Here is a 21,945-nt window from a genome sequence, read left to right on the forward strand (position 1 = left end):
TTCTTTCACCCATTGCTTATATGCACCCTGAGGACAGGGCTACACGCAGCTATAAGCTGAGGGCTGTGTGTTTAGTTGGTATCACTTGATCTGTTTCACAGATGATGTTGAACTTGACAATGAAAATTTGTACAACTGGTAATTGGAACAGACCTGTGTGTTCCAGCAGAAATAAGTGGCACACTGCAGTTCAAAAGGGCTGTCAGTTTGCTGCTCACCATTGCAGAGCCTGGGTTTGTGTTCAGGCCTTGGACGCTACGTAGTATTGATAGTGCTTTGATAAGGATTTTTGTTGTCTTGTTCTCTTTTTTTCCCTCTAAGTGATCATATACTCAATTGCAATAGTGTATGTTAATTGCAGTGCTGTAATTGACATGAATGACAATCCTGTAATTTCATTGCTGTGAAGATTCATGAAGGAATGTGGAATTTGCATATGAATCTAAATGTTCACTTTCTCTTTGGATAAAAACTGAGGTAATTCACACAAAAGTAATGCTATTGCTCAGTGTTACTTCTGAGCGATTTGAATAAATCTGGATAGTAAAGGAAGTGCCCTCAGGATGCAGACTGTACTTTGGCTGCAGTGGCAGCCTGTTTGCTGGGATATAGCCAAATGTTCTGTTTCTGCTTGAAATAGTCATTTCTCAGTAATCGAACTCTATGAAATCATTGCAAGTTTAACAGCAACAAGGGACGTCTTAAAAACGGTTCCAGTCACGATGCGGTTGGTGACCGAAACCAATCTGACAGGGCTCTCATCTCATCACTCTGCCGTTCGCATTTTGGCCCATTCTGAGTCGCTGGAATCTGTAGATTTAAAGTCATAGAATCATTAATGTTGGGAAAGACCTCTGAGATAATCCAGTAAACCATTCACCTACCACCAGCGTTGCCCGCTAAACCATGGTCCTTAGAATTACAATTTAAGGCTGAAACATCATAACAGTGAAATGTGTGTTTGTTTGCTTTGCCCATATGATATGAGAGTCCTGAGTGGTAATTCAAGGGTTGGGTTTGTCTTTTAATTGTTCACCCCTGTTTCTGGAGTATCAAACAGGTTAATGATTCTTTTATGTTTTGGCTTTTGCAGGGATTATTTAAATCCCTTCATGGTTGGTATGAGGACAGTAATACTGCTCTGACTGTATGTTCTTTAGCTGGCAAGATTTTGAGCAGACTTGTTGATGTACCAGAACTGAAATTTGTTTTTATGCTTATAGCATGTGAAATAATGAACAGTAGTTTTGAAATATAGTTGTCACTTCAAGCAAGCATTAGTAACTTTCTGTTACTGCTCTGCAAAGTTGCTGCAAGCAAAACATGTAAAGATCCCTAATGTAGTTTCAATGGGAGTTTCATTCCTAAGCCACTTTATTTTTTCCTTTCTAAATGCTTCTGGGCACTTCTCTCTGTCCTTAGCGAACCAACTAACAGTTTTTACACATGAAATCCGAGTGCTTTGGTAATCCTTGATAATCAAAGGAGCAGCAGCTGGATGGGGTGAGTATCATTTCACTTAACTTTGAAGTGCTTGGATCCGTGGCTGCTGTTCCCAGGCATTCCTGGCTCTTGCTTCTTCTGCTGCTGAAGTGTATTCACTGGTTCTGTCATGTTAAAAAAAAGGTACCAGAACACAGTATCCATCCTTTGGTAAATGCCCTGATCAGAAATTGCTCACCTCTGTGTGTGGAAAATCAACGTGAAGGTGCTCTTGTGAACTTGGATGGCAACAACTGAGGGCGTGCAGAACAGAGGGACGCAGGCTACCTCTTTCATTCTGCTAACACGTTATTAGGTATCCACAGACTTGCTTGCACTTAGAGGCTGTCAGATTTTATAGAATACAAGTTCATTTAGATTCAGACTCCTGAGTTCTACTCTAATTGTATTGTTGGCACTTAAACAGTTACGGCTCTACCTTTTGATTCTTTTTGGTGATTTTATTCTTTCTCCTTTTCTTTTGTATTTCCGTTGGGCGTTTCCTATGCTGTGATGATTAGAAAAAGCAGAAATAATAAGCAATTAGACCAGATTTATATTTATCTCAAGATCTGTGCATGTGTATATGTTGCATAAGGCTGCTAGTGATGCCATTGAACGCTCGCGAGTCCTAGCCACCAGTATCTAGTATCAGGTCTTGCAGAATTGGCGCTCCTGTATGCTGCTGCCTAGTCGCTTCCAACTACTATTTAGGGTTCTAGTTGGCTGCTTGTTATGACCCAGGTAAAGCAGATGTATAGAAACTAGGATGGCAACCTTCGTAATAGAGATAATCAGCAGAGTGTCAGGAGAAGCATTTAAACTCTTTCACTTGGGCCTGAATTAGATTTCTGATGGAGCTTTAATGGAAAGCCCGGGCTCTCAGCCTATGTGTTTAAGTTATATGCCTTAATATTAAATGGTACAAATATCCTTCCCCTGTAAACACACGGTGTTTAATAGAGAAGGTTGGACCGTGACATAAATATATCCTGCATGTATACTGATAGATTTGTGGAAATACACTCAAGTTCATTCATATTTTTTTCTTTAGTTTGAGCAGATTTTCGGATTTTTCTGCCTTAATTTCTCAATATTGTTGTGTCTTACACGGTTGTTATTCTTTGCAAGTTTTCTTACATTTTGTTGGACTGGGAAAAATATTAGCCTTGGTAACCACAATAAAGCACGTTAGTATAGGTAGTAGTAGAACTTGTGTGCAATGGGCTTTGCGTCATTAGCTGTCAAGGCAGCAGAAGATGAGTAGCTAAGTGAGTAAGTAACGTGTAACATTATCGTTGACGGAACATTTCTTACCATTAAGCCTTCAAACTCTTATTCAGCTGTCAACACATGGGCACTTTCTGGAGCCAAATTCTCTCATGCTGTGCACTGCCTGCAGCTCGCCTGAAGCTCAACTTTGACTAAAAGTGTTGATTTCGCTTCTTTTAGCCTTGTACTCATTTAGCGTTAAAGCCTGCTTAGAGTCTGCCTTTTATTCTGTAAAGTACACATGCATGTGTCATCCCTCGCACACTTCTGATGTGAAGTTAAGGCGCTCAAAAGATATGCTAGTAATCGTAATGAATAATTGATTAGAAAGGAGTCTGGCGGTGTTAATTGTGAGGTGCAGCTGAGTGAATGCCAAAACAAAAGCTCTTCTAAATGTTTCCGAAAACCTTGTAAAGTCTTTAGCATTGAGCAACAGGGTCAGTGCACTGAAGTGGAATTTAAAGGAGGTTCTTGAATGTAATGGGTTTTGACTTCCCTTTGTCATGTGCCTCAGTGCACCATTGATTGAGCACTCATTTGTTAAATCAGCTGTGCTTTTTGCCGTTTGTCAGAGCATAGACACGCGCTGCAGCTTTTTTCTCTTCAAACGAGAGTTTCTTGTCTTAATAAACCACGGGCGTAAATTAGTTTTTATCTGAGGTGATCAATTTGTCAAGCAGAGAGGCGTGTGAAGATGGTCACAGGGAAACACTGTAGGAATGTTTTATTTTCCTAACTGCTGGAAGAAGGAAATATCAGGGATACGTTTTAGCTGAAACATCGATAATTCATGTCTTTAAACTCAGCTCCCAGCAAAATGCTCAGAAATGATTTTATTTAGAAAGCTCTAAATGGTGTGCATTGAAAGAGCAGTTTAAGGTGAGCAGCACTCAGTCAATTTCTTAAGAGATGTGCAAAGGAAACCCGAGGGTTAAGGAATGAGCAGCACCCTGTCTGTCCGTAGCTCGGCGAGATGCTCTGTTATTAGTGGAAGGGCTAATTACCTGAACTGTGTAGGAGTGCTGTAGGTGCCCTGCATACCTGATCAGAATTCTGGCAGCATGGCAGAAGAAGACCTTGAGACTGTGCCAAAAATATCCCTTTATGTAAGCAGATGCTATTACCCTTGGAAGAGAATAGTCACTTAGCCAGAATGGTTATTGCTGCTAGTAATAAGTATTCTACTGATGGGCCATCGACTTCAGAGGGATGTACGTGCTGTATTTAAGACAGCAATTACTTGTCAAATCTGGAAGTGCTTCTCTTGATGTCCTGTGCTCTCTGGATAAATGACCGAATCAGATTTATTTACTGATAGCCTTCCCAGCTCTGGGTCTGAGCGAGTAGTCTGGAGTCACTGGAAACTGAAGACAAGTTAACACTGGGACTTCTTTCAACTAGTAAGGAAGCTAGAAGGCATTGCTCAATCTTACCAGTAAAAATTATTTGAAGAAATACCTATGACCAAAAAAAAAAAGGGGGGGGGAGAGCATCAGTTTCCTGCTGGATATAGATTCCATTATGAGCATTATGAGGGATTCCATTATGAGGTATGCTTGGAAGTAAGCAATCTTGAGGGTTATACTTAGTCTTTTTGGAAATGATTTGGAGAAAGAAAAGATGAAAGAAAGGGATGGTAAGGAGAGAGCTTGGGGAAAGGAAAGGCCAGAAGAACGTTGACAGAAGAATTTGAAACTCTTTAATAGCATAGAATTTAGCAGTGTAACTGCTTAAATATAAAAATGAAAAGTATGGGGAATTATCAGCCCCCATGCTGCCTCTTTTTTAAAAAAGGGAAAAAATAAAACCCCACTTTTTTTTCCCTTGAGTGCAGAATGTGTCTTTTTCTAGGAGCAGCTGTAAGTGCTTGGCACCTTTAGGCTTGGGTCTGTAGTAAGCAGGCAAGTAAAATTGCTGTGAAGTTGCAGGTGATGAGAATGAAACTGCGTTTTCCTGTTTAGTGGTGAGTCGTGCTAAGCTTAATTGTGACCACGTGTTGCAGTTAATAAACAGGTCTTGCTTTGCTGGCAGGTACACTGCAGTGACACCTGCTTGTGTTACCAAGGCCATCTCCCACAGCACAGCACTTTGCTCTGAAACCCACTCTACAAGTAGCAGGTAACTGTTTTTACTTTTGATACTGTCAGGCCCTCGGGGACAGTTTCCTTTTTTCTGTCTCTGGCTCCCTAGGCTCTATCAAAAGTGTGAATTTGAAACCAAACAAAATCAAGCTTCAGTCCACATCTTTGCTCAGCCTTTACATGTACATTTTCCTGTTTTGAGTTCTTTTAAACTGCAACTATCAGAAAGAATAAAATAGTGCATCACCTAGCAGAGTACTGAAGTGATCATCCAAGCAATTTTCTTCTCCCTGAAGCCAGACAGCCACAGCTTTTTATTACTGACTGACTGAACTCCCTCTGTCTGTCTGTCTAGGTTGCTAAGCCACCTGGTTGCTGTGGTTTGTGATGTCGGAGGCTTTTGATTGTAGGCAAAGCACAGATGCTAGTTTAAATATAATATTTACACTTAAAAAAAAAAAACTCTCTTGTAGGAGATGTATCAAAAGTAACTCAGCAGTTTTGTTGCATACAATGTGTGTGTAGAATGCACTGGCAGGCATCTGGCAAGCTGCTCCCTGGGATTACTTGCACATTTGGGGATCCTGAAGCTCTTCCCATATTGTACCTTTGCAGAACAGGGAGGTTAAAAACTTCTGGAGATGTTAGATGGCTGGCAGCTCATTTACAGCACTGGTACTGGAACACCCAGGGCGAGTTATTGCTGCTTCTAACCTACAGGATGGTTGTTTCTGCTGTTGGAATGAGAGGATGATTTCTTTGGTGTTGGATCTGGAAATGAGAATGCTGTCGATGCTGTTGCTTTCTAGTAACAGGACCTTAATTTATCACTGGGATTATGCAAACCTGCCTTACATACAATCTGTGTTGCCTTAGAGGTGTAATTGCTTTAGAAATGTAAGAAATGGTTATGTCCAGTTGTAAATAACTGAAGCGGCTGTGTTTTGTTCTGCCACCTGTGTGAGTATGCCTTCGGGAAGCAAATGGGAAATGGGATCTTCTTGATACTGAAATGGAACTTTTAACAAGAAGTGTTGATAATCAGCTGAGGATAACTAAAACAGCGGGTCAGGATTCCCTCTGTGAGATGTATCTTGCAGGCTCAGCCAGCCAGGAGCTGTTGTATTTCTCATCGGTAAGGCATCCTCTGCAGAATGCTAGCAGGATCTGTATTGAACGCCAGCATGAGGCCGTTTAACCTTTCCATCAGATGGGGACTAAAGCTGCTTTATAATGGGTAATTACTAGTTACTAACAACTCATACTGAGCTGGGTGATGTGTTATTTTTTTTGTGAAATTGTTTCAGCTGCTAATTCAGAACGATTTGTAAAACTAACATGAGTATGCATATCTTGATTTCTGTTTGACCAATTGAGACACCTGAAAACTTCTTTGAAAGTCAGGTCAGTTACTAATCTTAGGATGCGTTAAGAGTTGCAACTCTCAGTAGTTCACATATTCAAGTTCTCTTATTTGGGGTAGAGATAGTGGGGAATTACACATTTCATGAACACTGTGGAAGGTACCATCTACCACTCATGAGATGAGGTGCTTCATGACAGGTGTTAATCACAAGAGTAGGCAAAAGCAAATCTCTAGTTGCTTAGAAAAGCCAGGAAATCCTCATTAAAAAATTGAAAGCCTTAAGGACATGTGTTGTCTCTCCAGGTAATGAGGTTCTCTGAATGTGTGTGGCATGTTGTAAGGGATTTCACTCTTACAAGGAATGCATTCTACTTGCAGAAGGACAATTATCCTGGATACAGAGAACTGAGGTCTTTGGAAGTTTATCTTTGGAAGTTTAACTTCACAGATGGTCTGACCCTGGAGCGTGAACTTCCAGCCTTGCAGTCATGCTTTGGGAAGAGTCTGGGCAAAGCCTGCAGCGGAGTGCAGAGAGCTACAATGTAGGCTGAGGACTCTTGCCCTTTCAATGGGAAGGTAGAGGTCTTGGATAACTTCTTTCCATTGTTCCCTCATTTTGTCTTCTAACGCAATAGACACCTTCCAAGTTCATACCGTCTTGGCATTTGAGCCCTTGGGAATACAAATCAAAAAACCTTTTCTGTGGGGGCTGTGAAGGAAATACTTTGTCTTATTTGGTTCTGGTCTCCCATGCCATCTCTGTTCCCTGCCTGCGCAGCCTCTGCTAGATGAGGACTGTTTTGTTTTCAGAAACAATTTTTCCCCTCTGGAAAGACTCTGTTATGTTACAGAATCAAATATCTTCATTTCAGGGCAGATGATTTAAATGCAAAACTAGTGTTTTTATCAGATGGGAAAAGCAGGCTCCTTCTAACGGCAAGTTTCAGCAGTGGAACCCACAGAGGAAATTGAAATACAATGCCAAGTTTTTATTTTGCCCCTCAGTTCCCCCCACCCCCCTTTTTTTCTATCCTCCTCTCCTTTTATTTTTTCTGTTTTCCAGTTCTTTGGGCTGCCTGTGCCTGAGTTCTTAGTTTTCTACATCTTGCCTGCTCCCATACGCTCAGTGTATATGCAGATGTCACCATTCCCAGGTGAACAGTGACGTGCCACCTTTGGCAAAGGACACCCACAAAACTCCCGTTGTGCATGTGTGGGCCTCTTGCTTGTTGCCTTGCTCAGCCTCGCACCGCTATCTCAATCTGGATGACTGTGAGGTGGGCGCTGGGCGGCCTGGAGCCTGCCTGTGCAGCACTCCTCTCTGCTTGCAAGGGAGATGGCACTGGAGCCAACCAATATGGACCTGGGGAGATAAATTTTCTCGGGACCTGTCAAGGCAGGGTCACTGTAGACAGAGCTTTTTGAAAGTGATGGAGACATATGTTCAACCATTTCCCTGCATCCATCAGAGCAGTGTTGCTTTTTAAGGAAGCGAGATGGGAAATTTAGAGTGTTGGGTTGAGGGGCAGGCTGCTGTAAGCAACACCTCAACCAAATGGGTCGTCTGTGACTTTTCAGTTAGCGTGTAATTGAACAAATCCTTTGATTTTTGACTTGATTATGAGATCCGTTTCTGGTGAATAGCTTCAAAAACTAGACATGTTTGAAGCAACTGGTTAAAAATCAAATTGTGAGATGTCCTGGGGCTGTATGGCACTGATAACAAGAATGTGGATTTTGACTCACCCTACTGCAGATGAGCAGAAGCTGTTTTCTTGTTGCCAATGTGCATATTGAGCACTTAAAACTGCAGGTTATATGGATTGTCACCTCTGTGAGGATGTCCAAAACAGTGCACAAAAGATGTGAGAAAACAGAAGTTTCATGCTCTCAACTCTGTTTGAGAGCATGGTTGAGAGGAGCTGAGCACGTGCAGAATCATACAAACCTGTCACCAGGAGAAAAGAAGCATTTTTTTCAGCTTATATAGAATTGGTGAAATGTATGATAATCTATCCAGTCATGCTGAGGCATGTTTGGAGTTGAAACTGAGGAACAACTGCTGTGAAATAGTTAGGTAACTCTAACAGTTTGGTAGCAGAATAAAATTTTGCTTGAAACTAAATAGTCTTTGCTTGCACCCAGTTAACCTAAGCAACCGCTTCTCTGTGGTTTGGGGCTTTTTATCTGTAGTGTGCTGTAGTGATTTGTGATGTTCGAGGCAGTTATTTTATTATCTGCCAAAAAAGGTACTTTATGTTCCTTTTTACATATTCAGTCACTGATAACATATTCAACCCTTGCATGTTCAGCAATTTCAGCACAGTTCTTCTGAATACTATAATAGCCCATTCTGTGCATTAAAAACAGTTGTCACAATGTAATGCTGGGTCAGTTCATGGAGTAGTGCTTTACTGACAGCTGCTTTGTGAATCTTTGCTTGTTTTTAAGTCCTGTGCTTTTGTTTGCTGTTTGCTTCTGCAAAAGGTGGCGTGACAGCATTATTTGAATTGAGATGTCTTGCTTTTGGTTGCCATGTGAAAGCACGTGCTTATATACTTTGACTTCTTATACGAATTATTTAGCTCCAGGCTTCCTGAAAAGAAGCATCCTCGGTCACATCTTCCACAGTGGAGACTGACTAATGACTCACCTGCTACAGAAGTTACTATGGAAGTCAGCGTTTGGAAAATACAGTGCAAATGTAGAAAGCAAGAAAGATTTGGGGTTGCAACTGGGTTTACTTCGTGCATGTCCTGAAGACATTTGTTGTGCACCACGCACCCAGCCCAGGGCAGTGGTCGTACAGTGGCACATAACCACATCTGCAAGACTACGCTCGCACTGTAGAAATGTCTGTAGAAACGTATGTGGGAACATAAAAGAAATAATAGATGAAGCAGCCATATCCTTTCTAAGTATTATCTAACTAAGTCATTAAGATCTGCGTGTCTTTAGTAAGGCTGTTGCTTTTATTGACTCTGTGGATGTGTGTTTACGTGTATTAACTTTTCTTCAGTAAGGATTTTATCTAAGGCTGAACTCGCTGGGTTCTTGGAAAACAAAGCCATTTTTTTTCCTCCCTCTGTGTAAACCATGCTATTTTACTCTTCGTCAGTACGTATTCATTATCTTAAAATAGAAAGAACCTCTCCTCCCTATGCTCAAATCAACATTATTGTTGAATTCACAGGCCTGGGAGAATACCGGTTGCATTACAAGGAAATCATTTTCAATTCTGTATGGTGGAAGAAACCACCAATTACTATGAAAAGGGTTAATCATATCTCCCCTTTTGAAATACCCCTTTTTTGCTGTCCCGTGTTTGCAAAAGAAGGTGCAATCAAATGGCAAACCTGTGTTTTTGTTCCTTTTCAAAAATCCTTGACAAGCCCATGACACAGGCTACTGCTGTAGCTGTACATTTCTATTCATTATTGATGACTTGGGGCCAGGCAGGCAGCACAAGAACACAAGCAATATAGATTACCATATTGGGGGCTGGGTTTTTGTGTTTGTGTATACGTGTGCGCATGCACACGTGTGTGTGTTTTTCTTAGCTTTGGCTTAATGCTTTTGAAATGCTCTGTTCTGAAAGGGAATCATATCCAGGAATAATAATGGAAAAGAGATTGAATGAGCTTTGTTGTACATTTTAATAAAACAATTCGGGGCACTACAGAAAACAAAAAGAATACATGAGTGAGCTTGGTCATGCACTAATTATTATTAGCTTAACTTTCCAGCAGACTTGGAAATGGTCCTGCAGGGTCCCATGCACATTTATCCCAAAGGAATTTAGAATGCATTTCTCATCTTACAATGTAGCTAGTGCCTTTGCTCATGAGAAATTTACCTGACAAAGCAAAAATGAGCTGATCTATCTGTATTTCCAGACAAACTCTACTGTTGGTTTGATTGTAGAGGGGCGGTATCTTGCTTCTTTGCAACCACAGAACAAACCCACTTTGTTTGTATGGGTGAGTATTAATCCAGCGCTTCATCTGTAGGTTTTGAAGTGGTATTTCTGAATTTGAAGTCCCTAAGAGACCTTTACAATTCCAGTTGTTTTACTACTACTGATAATGCTTATCAGTTGTCATTGGCATTATATTCCTGTTCATTATATCAAGTTTTTCTTCCGTATGTCATACGTAGAGTTGTTCAGTGTTTTATACTTCCACTGTTTGAGGTTCTTGGCTTTAAGAAAAATGAGGAAGATAGGAGTTTATTTAAACAAAGTATGCATGTCAACTATCAAAGTGTGCTCCAGTTCAAATATCAGTGGTGTTTGTGCAGGCATTGTGCTATTTAAATAGCTTTCAGTTACAAGACAGGCTATAGAAGGAAAGAAATAGAATCAGTTTCGATGAGTGCTTCTTTCTGTGGTATTTGTCAGCTTTTGTCACAGCTTATCTTACACGTTTCTGTAACTACCCCAGGTGTAGAACATACAAAAACCTGCTTTCTCTTGTTCTGGGAACAGGTGAAAAATCATTCCAGTGGAGAAGGAGCACTTAACTATTCCAAAAACTAATATCAGAACAAGGCTTATATAGCACGTTCCTTTACTTTCTATAGATCAGATTTTTCTCATGGTTGTAACTTAATACTCCTCAATGTGTTTCAAAACATGGAATCGATTAGATGGCTAATTTGATAGTATAACTTCTCTTTGAGAAGGAAGTTCTTTCCTCTGGAAGGTCCCACAGCACCATCTAGCGTGCCATCCTTTATGTTGTGAAATGATTTGGTGGTAGCTGGTTGGATGCTGTGTCTGGTGTGTTCTGCTATTAATATTGTCTTATTAACCAAAATTAATATCTGATGCTTAATCTAGATAGATCCAAATACAGGAGAAATCTGAGTTGTCTGTAATCTTCTTCCCGAAAACATACCTTAATAAATGGGAAAATAACTTTTGCTCAAAATATGTATGTTAGTGCATTTGTTTTCTATGCACAAAGCAAAGGAGAAATTGTAACGTGTTCTTAACATGGCAGTAGCGTATGTTGCACTTAGTGCAAAAGAAATGTTAAGTTTCTTCTGTCTTTATTTTTCATGCTTATACATCCAGGCACCCGAATTCTCCAGACTGTGTTGCTTTTCTCATCAGTCCCACTGAGACTGTGCTAGGTGAGCTGGGAACCTCCTTGCATAGGGGAGAGAACACAATAGTGTCAAAATGATTTTTGCAAAGGAAAGGAGGTAGGTCAGAAAATGCACAGGTGTGGCTGGCTGAGAAGAGTCTCTTCTTTCCTGACATCAAGTCAGTTCCCATGCTAATGTATAGGATTAGTGGTCTTCAGTGCTGACACCGTGTAAGAAATGTGCGACTAGGAACAGATAGCAGCTACTGAGATGGAATTAGGGGAAAGTATTGTGCACGTGAGGAAATGCAAAAGATTCTTGGTGGGTGGGATGTAAAAGGAGAGGGAGAGAGTGTTGAGGCCAAGGGAGCTCGAGGGAAGGTGCTACATGTTCGAGCAGGCACCTGGCTCTCTCCTCCATGGCCCTCCACGACCTCCCTCGGTCACATGCAGTAGCAGGGGGAATGCTGCAGCTGAAGGCAAGTACAGACAGGAGCGGTTTTCCTGGCTAGAAGCAGCCTCTGCTTATCGCAGACACTGCTTGCCAGACAATTCCTGTCTAACTGAGTTCTGTTCTGTTGCTGTTACAGCATTGCTGTTTAGCACAGGCTGTGAGACTTCATGGTATTTTATGGAAACACTCATTTCCAACTCGGATTTGGATTTCTTTGTATTTCGTGCATCGTTCTGGATGCTATTCCAGTAGTGCCTTCAAAGCCCAAGTTTATATATTTACTTTAGAACTTCAGGGTCTTCACTGAATTACTGCTGGCTAAAAGAAAAATTTCTCATGTGTTGAAGATGCCCTCTGCTGGGAAGCCAGGCAAACTATAACTATGTGGAGTTTTACCTTTGTGAAATACTCCTCATACTCTTTGCTTAACTCTCAACCCTGTACTGGAACCTGACCCTTCAAACTTACTGGAGGAAAAAGAAAAACTTTTCCTTTTGATTTTATTAAACCTAATTTGTGACAGCTGTAGTGATGCCGTGCTGTTATTTGGGATCACTGTTTCTTTCCAGGCTTTATTGCTCTGCAAGTACTGAGTTCTGCCTGCTTTAATGCCTTTTGATTCTGTTTTGATTTTGTAGTTGCATAAAATGTATGTAAAGGGAACACTTGCAATCAGTAATTACATTAATTGTGAAAATGCTTTTGTATTCTGCACTTGACTGTTGGTCTGCTTTTCAATGCTGTCACTTTTTTCAAGTTTCCCTTCCTATAGCGGAAGACAGAGTTGTCGCAACAGAACAAAGGTGGTGCAACGTTTGAAACAATTCACAAAGCACTATGCATAATCTCACAGGTGATATGAAATGCGGTTTATTTTGTCCCCTCAATAAAAGAAAAGCCATTTGACACAGCATTTGTTACGTTATGGTTTCGTTCTTAAAATCCTTTATTTGCTAATTGAATGAATTGCAGCTATTGTTGTGGTACGTATTTATAATTATACTCGGATTAGGGCTGTGCAAAACTGTTTTTAATTCTGACTTATAATTCACTGCCTTAGTGCTATAGTTTGTGGAATTAACAAAATGTGTGAATTTGACATTATGCTTTTTTATGCCTCATGCTTTTTTTTTGGTATACTTCTTTATTTTCATATTATTCATTGCAGGGAGAATGGGTGTATCCGTGTCCTAAAAAACATCAATTCATAAAGCCTTTGTTCTTCCCACCCTGCACTCAGATCAATCATTTGATATAAAACAGTACAATAAAGGCTAAATTAAAAAATTGGCTTCAAAGTCCTGTGATTTTTATAAGCCTTCTCAGATCCAATATCCTTGGAGTAGCTGACAAAGAAGGGATGTGCAGTAGGGGACTTCTAAAAGACTGTCTTCTGCAACTTAACTTCGAAAACAATAAAATTGGAAAATGTAAGACAACTGATTATTTGCCATCAGAAGCCTCTCTGATGCCCGTGGGGGATGAGTGCGAGAACATTGGAGTTGCTTTGGAGGGCAGTGACTGAAATGATAAGCACAACAGATTGTGCGGTTCTAACTTGATATCTGAAATGGCAAGAGATAAAAACTAATAAGTATGTCATTTATATGAACATTTAGTTTGAAAGAGGGGGAAAGTATGTGTTAGCATGGAAATTAAGAGACCTACTTCAACGTCTAATTCAAGAAAAATTTGTCATCTTCAATATTGTCTTTAAGTAGAAACAAACGAGTAGCATAGTTTTTTATGGCCACGCTTAGACAAATATTAAAGGCTATTTAAAGAATTCAGAAAAAGACTGTCTCATGTAGGCTCTTGCAGTCACTTGGTTCATATAATAATGTGCTGAAATGTTTTCCAAATTATTTCAGCTAGAGGCCTGAAATCATATTAAAATGGTTTAATACTCAGGAATTGATGTGCAAAATACACAGTTGCCTGCGCAGCATCTTTCTGTTACGACTCCATTCAGCACAAAATGGTTGTTTCACAAGGACTTGCACAGGGCATCCCGACCTGACTTCTAGTTGCTGTTGTTTTTGCTCTTCTGATTTGCAAGCAAGGAAGTTTATTCAGCAGGAAGGTTTTGAATGTTCTCCGTGGTGTTTGTCTAGAGACTCTATGTCATTCCATGTGAGTGGGAGTGTGTGGAAGAAGGATAAAGGCAACTTCTTCCTGAAACTTTTGGCTGTTTATCCGGGTATATGAAAGCCCTGTTTCGGCAGTAGGAGTCAACATTTATATAAGGTCTGAAAATGAGTGCAGAATTGGTCAGCTACGTTTTAAATCAGTTGAGTGAAGAGGGTACATAACGTAATATCCTGTCCAATGAGCGGTGTCTTATACAGGCTTGCGGTTGCAGTGTGGGATTGTGGAGCTGTGCCTTCAGTAAGCGGTGAGGGTGGGGGAAGGCTTTTGCACTCCTTTGTTCAGATAGATGGAATTGGCTTGGAGCGCCACTTCCAGGCCCAGAACCAGCAAACGGGACAACAAGAGATGGAAGTAATGGAAAAGATGTTTCAAGGTAAAGCCCGTATCTCATTCTGTGAACAGCAAAGCTACAAAGATTGTCTTTTGTTGGGCAGCAGGGTGTGTGGGGACCTGATCTTTCTTTTCCAAAAAGTGCTGGTGATGCAAGGCAGAGGTGGAACTAACAAGAAACAGTTGTACACAGATGTAGGTAGTTTCAGTTGTCATTTATTCCTGTTCTACGAAGAAATTTTCAGAGTTCATAGCCAGTTTGCTTGTGTTCCTTCATCAGTAGTAATCAAAGTGCTGTGCAGCCAGTTTTTACTAACCTTTATTCAGCTTGCAACTTAATGCTGCTTACACTTCTGCTCCTTTTGTGTCTGGCTCTGAGATACCTTTTAGGATACGGTAATTGATTTCTGAAAATACACATTTCTGTGCTTTCTAGTTGTATTTCTTCAAAGCAGCCTCTGGCTTGTGTTGTTATAAGTTGCTTTTTTGTTTGTTTTCTGGCTTCCTAATTGCCACATGTGTGTCACACTGCTGACCAGGGAGAATGAAGAAAAATTGCATGGAAGCGTGCGAGTAAAAGGAGAGGAAGGAAAGTTCACGTATATTTCATGCCTCATTACAATAATCCTTACTTGTCTTCTGCCATGTGTTCCTTTGGACCTGTGCCCACCTTGCTCTTTCTGTTTGCATAATTTCTTTCTCAATGATTTGCCATCATAGATGCCAATCCATCATGTTATTTCCTTTTGCTTTCCAATTTGGCAGCCAATTACATATATCGATTCTACATATTCCCTGAGAGAACACTTTTTAGTATCTGTTCTGCAGCAGTTCTGTAGTGAATGAAACCTCTAAGCAACTTTTTAGCTTGTTTTATCTATACAGGGCAAATAGTGATTAAACGCATCTCCGGTTCCATATTTTCTGTTAAAGGGCACGTGCACATGCATGCACACTGACACGTGTGTATTTAAAGTCTCTTAAGAGAGTTCAACATCAAAACATGTTTCGTGATACTTGCTATAAAGTGTATTTACAGGTATCTACTATGGCTGTTCCGACTCCTATTTTGTATCAGTGTCTCGGGTCAGGTTGAGATACTTTTTTTTCCTCTTCCACTGAAATCGTTGAAATACATTCAGTCAGTCTTTCACATCAGAGGTGTAAATGGATTTCTTGAAAGTTTTCTGCTGATAGCAAACGGCAGTCACTTTACAACTTCGACTCCATTGTGGGCAGCAGTCAGAAAACTTAACACTCCACCCGAACTTTGAAGATGCTAAAACCGTGTAATGACCTTTCATTCTCAAGGGCAGATGCTCGGCTTCTGCTAGAAGTGCTAATCTCCGATCTGTTTATCTCTATACACTATCTGACAGCATTTGCCTGGAAAGCAAATCAGGGAAAGGAGTAGTTCAATTTAGATACTTTTTTCTCTCTAATGGTGTTAACAGTCAAAATATTTTAAAGCCATAGATTTATTTTTCCTTTTTCAGTTTCCATTTTGCCTCCTTTTTTTTTTTTTTTTTCCTTCAGAGGTAATTGCAGCACAGGCTGCAGAACGCATTGTCCTTGTTTGCTCGCAAGAGTGGAAAGGGATCAGATAACCATGATCCTCCGTTCCTTCAGAGGGAATTGCTCTTTGTTTTTGCCTTAGAAATTAAAGTAGTCATCATAACTTCCATTGGTTGGCTTTAAGTTGTATGTACGCTGCACATTCTTCAGTAGGTATGAGGCTGAACTGCATCACGTGGTGCTTAAGAGCAAGCAGAAGAGCACACTTCTGATGGAAAGGCAATGAGTTGGAGTGAGGCCTTGCGCGCAGGGTAAGGTAATACCTTCTGTTAGATATGCCTTAGTCATGTGATATGCCACCTTCAAGTCTGGAATAGAAACATGAAGAGGCTGGCTTTTGCACATAAAAGCACATCAAATGTTTTCATAGCCCACCTTGATGAGCTCTACGTACACAAAGTTTGTCTGTTCTCTCCTATCTCCTGGTCAGACTGATAGCCATCGCTAACAAGTCTTGCACCCAGAAGCCATGACAGTCACTGCAGTGCTACTGAGTGGAAAAAATCCTTGGTGTTAATGTAGTCCTTGTTTTTTCCAAATAGCACTCCATATCAAAATAAAACATCAACATAAAATTAATTTGATTCAACAGCAGCATCTATTTTTAAATAAGAATGTCTCTCTTCTACCATGCGGTTGTTTATCTTCCTAGAGAATTGCCTGTGTGTTGCGAATGGACAAGTTCAACCTTGTAAATCCTTCCTGTCATGAGACAACAGGAAACTTGCTTCTGCTTGTTCAGATCTCCAGGTTGAATAGCAAAACTTTGCGAAGAATTGCAAGAACTGACTTTTTGAAGGCTAGATTCTCATCAAGCGCAGTCAACGTGTATAGGGGTTCTCTTCCTCTCCACTTACAGAGTCATGAGGAAGCACTGCTATCACAGAGGTAATGTTTTGTTTATGACTTACAGACTTGGAACTTCCAGTGGCTGTTGCCCGTTGTGCTAATATCTCAAACCTCCCAAAGAAAATATACGCTAAGTCACAGATCACATCCAAAGGAGGAAGGATGCTGTCTTTGTCAGTCAGATAAATAAAGTGGAGGGTTCTTTTGCTCTTGTTTTGTTTTCACCTCTGCATTTCTCCACGATGCACTGAGGCATGAAGCGTGCAGTGGCTGATTGTGCTGAATCAGTGAGGTTCCTTCAGGTTTAGAAAAGAAAGACCTCGAGGCCCTGGAGCGTGTTCAAAGAAAGGCAATGAGACTGGTGAGAGGTCTGGAGTACAAGCCTTATGAGAAGTGGCTGAGGGAGCTGGGATTATTTTCTCTGGAGAAGAGGAGGCTCAGGGGAGACCTTATTGCTCTCTTCAGCTACGTGAAGGAAGCTTTTGGTGAGGTGGATATCTTCTTCTGTATAACTCATGATAATACTAGAGGGAATGGCCTCAAGTTGCATCAGGGGAGATTCAGGTTGGAAATTATGAAGAACTTTTTCTCTGAAAGAGTGGACAGGTGCTGGAATGGGCTGCCCGGAAAGGTGATGGAGTCACTGTCCCTGGAGGTGTCCAAAAAAACATTTAGATGTTGTACTGCGGGACATGGTTTAGTAGGAAATACTGGTGATAGGTGGACAGTTGGACTAGATAATCTTGGAAGTCTTTTCCAAGCTTGGTGATTTTATGTTCTATGATTTTTGCTTCTCTTTGCTCGTGCCCAGAAGGGTCTGAACTTGGAAACCTGTTGTAATGGTGTTCTGCTATCCTAAAATTTCAGGGTGCTTAGAGACTACTCAGGCACTTGGTACTTTTTGACCTGTGCAATATAATTGCCCATGGGGAAAAGGGAAGAAGAGGGAGGTCTGGCTCTGGTATGCTGAGCAGTTTTTCATTATAGCTGCTCATTTTATGAAGTGACTGCTGCATTCACTTCATACAAATTTTGCTGTCATTTCTTCCATGTAAGTATTGCAGATGCTGCTGTTCACAAATTCAACTCTTACTGCCTCCACCCTTTTCTCGACATTTTTCCCCATTTTCAGCTGATGTACTTGAACACCTGTGTTTATTTATAACTGTATCTGTATGTTAGTGTAGGTCTCCCTGTAAACAGTAAGGGACTCCCTAAAGCAATTCTTACTGCTGCTTGTCTTTCTTGATCTATCTTGTCTTTTGTGATCTATCTCAGTTGTGACATTTGCAAAAAGGTAAATGATTATGGATCGCTGAGCTGTGGGGCAGACAGATGGGGCATATAGTATTTATTTCAAAATATACTCTAAAATTCTGCTGTGCTTTCAAGCTGTATAGCTTATAAGTTGCCTGCTCTATCCTTGTGGTGTGTATTTCCTGTGTTTTGTTGGAGCAGTGTCTCGACAAGGACTCGGAAAACAAGTAGAACACTAATTGCATGAGGTTTTCCTTTATATTAGCTTCCAAAATATTTAAGTAGAGAGGTGTTGCAGATGAAAAACTGCCTTTTTGTTTGATTATTTTTAATAGGGAGCAAGAGAAAGCAAACAACAAAACAGAAAATAAGCATCCCTATAGATGCACATATGAAAGTTTTGGACTTTAAACTGTGAAGTTTGTGAATAGCTGAAAGAATTATCCTCGAGAAATGTTTGAATGAAGAACACTCTTGTTTTAGAGAAGTTCTGAGCAACCTCTGTGAATTGGCACGCTTTAAATGATAAAGTGATTTTATTGAGCAATAATAAAATATTCAAGTGAGATGGAAGGATGATGGGGAATTGCTTTTCGCAGCCATGAAACTGAAGCATGTCATGTTAACTCCCAACCCAAACAACTCATTTTAAGAATTGGTCTCATGAAACTTGAAACCCTCTGTTTTGTCCAATCATCAGCTTTAAACTTGTTCCTTGTCAGTGAAGACAAAAAATCCTTTTGCTTGCATCTGCCAGGGGGCTGTGGAAAGCTGAGGTGGTCCTGTGTGATTAAATTAGATGAAAGACTTGTCTTCTACCAGTGAGACATGAAGTCTAATCAAGTGAAGTGAGTTTTGAGATCTCAGCTCATTTCCTTGGGGAATATCAGTTTACATTATGCAGTCACGACACCAAACTCATCACGGTTGATATGAGGCTTTTGCTCAGATGAAGACCTGCGATTGGGTAGCATGGGAATCGATCACGAGGAGGGGTGGCTTACTGGAGTCAAGATACAGTACAGTGAGGGGAGGGCTTTATTGGCTTTATTAGGTTTTTAAAGGTAACTTTATTTGTAGAGAACGGTCTTTGTTATAAAGATATAAAGTTATAGAGATGATTGTATTTTTTATCAATCAAGCTTTCTGGATTAGAGGGGCTTAAGTCCAAAACGGGGAAAGCTAGAGTTTAAAAAAAAATAATAATAATAACAATAATAAAATAAAAAAATAAATAAATAACTTTGTATTGAGCACGGTTCCCAAAATGGTTGATGTACAGTTTCTAAACGAAAGTACACTGAAGAGTGAAGTAAAATTTATTGTCACTTAATTTTCATGATGCTGAATGACATTTGTGCATTTCCATGTATCAAAGTACAATGTGTATTCCGCTTCCCTGACTAATAAACAAATCTATTCTTTTTCTTCCAGGGCATTGTTATAACTCCACTTCTGCTTCTGCTTTTTGTAAGTATTTTTATCTTAAGATGTTATTTTAACGGGTAATCCGTATAGTTAAGGTAGAAACGTGAGTGATATAACGGTGCTTAAATAACGGGAGGTTTTTTCTGGTTGATGTTTGAAGTGAACTGCCTTCCATTAGGACCGTAGAAGCGTGTCACAATGAATGCAAGCACTTGTGCTTTATTCTAGAAGGAACAAAACCTGTTGTTGTTGCAGCATCACAAAATCATGCGTTACTAGTCAAGCTGAGTCTGAAGCAAAGGCTTTCTGCAAAAGGTGGCCATCCAGTAAGGAATTGGATGGAATCGCTTGGAGAGCTTTCACATGCAGAAGCTGGAAAACTTTATAATGATACAGAATGGGTGACAGGCCAATTGGAGAGAGCACTGTTGAGATAAGGCTGTGCTCTTGGGCAACTGTGCTTATGGGCATTTCTGTGGTAAATGTAAATGATGTCAAAACCAGAAAGATAAATTACCGGAGTCTCTGTACATCAGTAAGGTGATGCCACTTCGTTCTTGTTAGTTTAAGACCTTCTCAGTTGTGTTAGTTGTCTTCAGTCAGGGCCTTGGTTCATCACAGTGTGTGGCAGAAAAAAAGGGTGAAGATGAAGCTTTATCTTCAGAATGGTAATGGGTATTAGTAAGTACAGAACAAAGGAACTTTAACAGGCAGATAATGGTTCTTGGTAATGGTGATAATGGTGACACCCATATCCGTAAGTTCTGGAGCTGTGTGGAACTTGTTATTTTGGTGCTAGCTTTGTGAAGAGCAGGGAAACAGCCTGAAGCACTTGAAGGATTTCAGAAGTATAATTTGTCTTCTCTGTTTATCTTACTAATGATACAATATGTAATCCAGCACTCTGGGAAGAGGACTAAGCGTGGACTTAGTCTGAACCAATTTGTAAACAGCGTATTGTTTTTAGTAGGGATGCTTAAGCTGCTGATGTACCGTATGCATATATAACAGTGTGTACTACTGGACTGGAATAAATAGTAGCGTGCGAGTTCTTATAACATCAGCTACTGTTTCAGTAAAGCTGCGCAGGAAGATTTCTATTTTACAGTAGTTTATTTTACTATAGCAAATTGTCATTTATCTGGCATAGCTGTGTTTATACAAGAACAGCTTTGACAGTATCATGTATATCAATATATGCTAGCAGAGCTTTCCTCATACGTACAACCACATACTTACTTTACATTGAAAAATGTAATTGTTCCAAGAAAAATGGGTGTGTGTTGTTCTTGCTCCAAGTAAATTGATTTCAGACCAATACTTCTCTATTTTCCTCTCTTCTTCCCTCCTGAATGGAATGATATTGCCAGGCAAGCACTAACCTGGAAACCTATGACTTTGTTTCTAAGTGACTGAAATTTCAGTGTTGTTTTTTTTTAACTTTAGCTCCCTAACAGCTTTCCCCCTGGTGTACCCCGCCCCCCCCCGAGTTATGGTATTTTATGTAGCCTAACCTTGGGCTATATTTCTTGTGGAAATTGAAATGTTAATGAGTGATCTACCTGACTTTTCAAGCAAGATAAAATCTTTCTTTCTGTGACTTCATGGACAGATAGCAAAACGTTATGTCCCATAAATTGCAGGTGTCACTGTTACTTCTCAGTAGAGGTAGCAAAAATCTGAGTGTGTGCAAGAACCAGAAGCATGTGTTTCTGTTCTTCCAACTAGCCCTGCAGATGACTGTATAAGGAGGTTGTAAAATGCACGTTAATTGTTCTGCTGTTTGTGCAGGACTTGTTTTTTTGGGGGGAGGGGGGAAAGATAAGTACATGAACTACTTTTTCATCAGAGTAGTAAACTAGTCTGGGGATGGGTGAGCTGCAAAAGCTGCAGCCTTTTTGTCAAAAAGCCCAAAACTTGATGACTCCTTTTAGAGTGTGTAAACACTAAAAACTCCTTGATATCTTTGCTGATGAATTGACACATGAAGAGCAGCCATTCAGATCATTCCGTGTGCACACCTTGCCAAGACGAGGTTCTCTGTGACTGTCCAGTCATCCAGCAGCAGGTACCGAGGCCAGCAAACTAAATGTGCGTGCCCTCCTATACTCTTCCAGTACCTTGGCACCCTGTGGTTTGGACTGTCAAACCCTTTAGTTGTTGTGAACTGCTCCAGTTTTCCTTTGGATTTCCTTGGTACGTGTGATCTCAGTGTGTAGTGGCATCACGCACATAGTTTGTATGTTTCTAGCCTGTGGCTTCATCATTTCACATGGCACTGCATCTCACGTGCAGTCAAACACTGACTAGTAATTTTCTGTTTCTTTCTGTACTGTTCATTAGTTTAGACATGCAACTAAGTTGTAGTGCTTAGCTAATACAGAGTGGAATTTTCAAATTTCAGAATAGAACTCCTGTTTACCTCAAAAGTAGCTGAATTGGGCTTCTGGAGAATAACATTGAGGGTTCTTTGAACTCAGTGCCTTCGTTGAGCTATAATTCATGACTTTGGTGCTGTTTGGCATTAATTCTTCCGCAGAGTCATACTATGATGATCTGAATGCTGTAATTGAATTAGTGGTCCTATTTGTAAGGCTCCCCATATGTAGT

The 21,945-nt window shown here is 40.4% G+C and overlaps 1 protein-coding gene and 1 long non-coding RNA gene across 10 annotated transcripts in view; one reads left to right on the forward strand and one right to left on the reverse strand.

Moving 5' to 3' along the window:
• SLC10A7 (solute carrier family 10 member 7) overlaps positions 1–21,945 on the forward strand; it is a 147,601-nt gene that overhangs the window by 77,729 nt on the left and 47,927 nt on the right. For all 9 annotated transcript variants that reach the window (XR_016465795.1, XM_090138592.1, XM_090138591.1 and 6 more), the window contains one exon: positions 19,342–19,377. Coding sequence is in view for 5 of the 9 variants with exons in the window: in XM_090138587.1 (XP_089994713.1) it covers positions 19,342–19,377 (36 nt within the window). In the remaining 4 variants the exon portion in view is untranslated. Of the gene's footprint in view, positions 1–19,341; positions 19,378–21,945 lie in introns of those variants that run through there.
• Positions 1,235–6,623, reverse strand: LOC149918038 (uncharacterized). Its single transcript, XR_016465802.1, has 3 exons — positions 5,083–6,623; positions 1,922–1,990; positions 1,235–1,827 (listed from the first exon to the last, which is right to left on the reverse strand). It is a non-coding gene; the product is annotated as an uncharacterized LOC149918038 (long non-coding RNA).

The sequence above is a fragment of the Phasianus colchicus genome, chromosome 4 (genome assembly GCF_987193195.1).
Source record: "Phasianus colchicus chromosome 4, bPhaCol1.hap1.1, whole genome shotgun sequence".
Classification (NCBI taxonomy): domain Eukaryota; kingdom Metazoa; phylum Chordata; class Aves; order Galliformes; family Phasianidae; genus Phasianus; species Phasianus colchicus.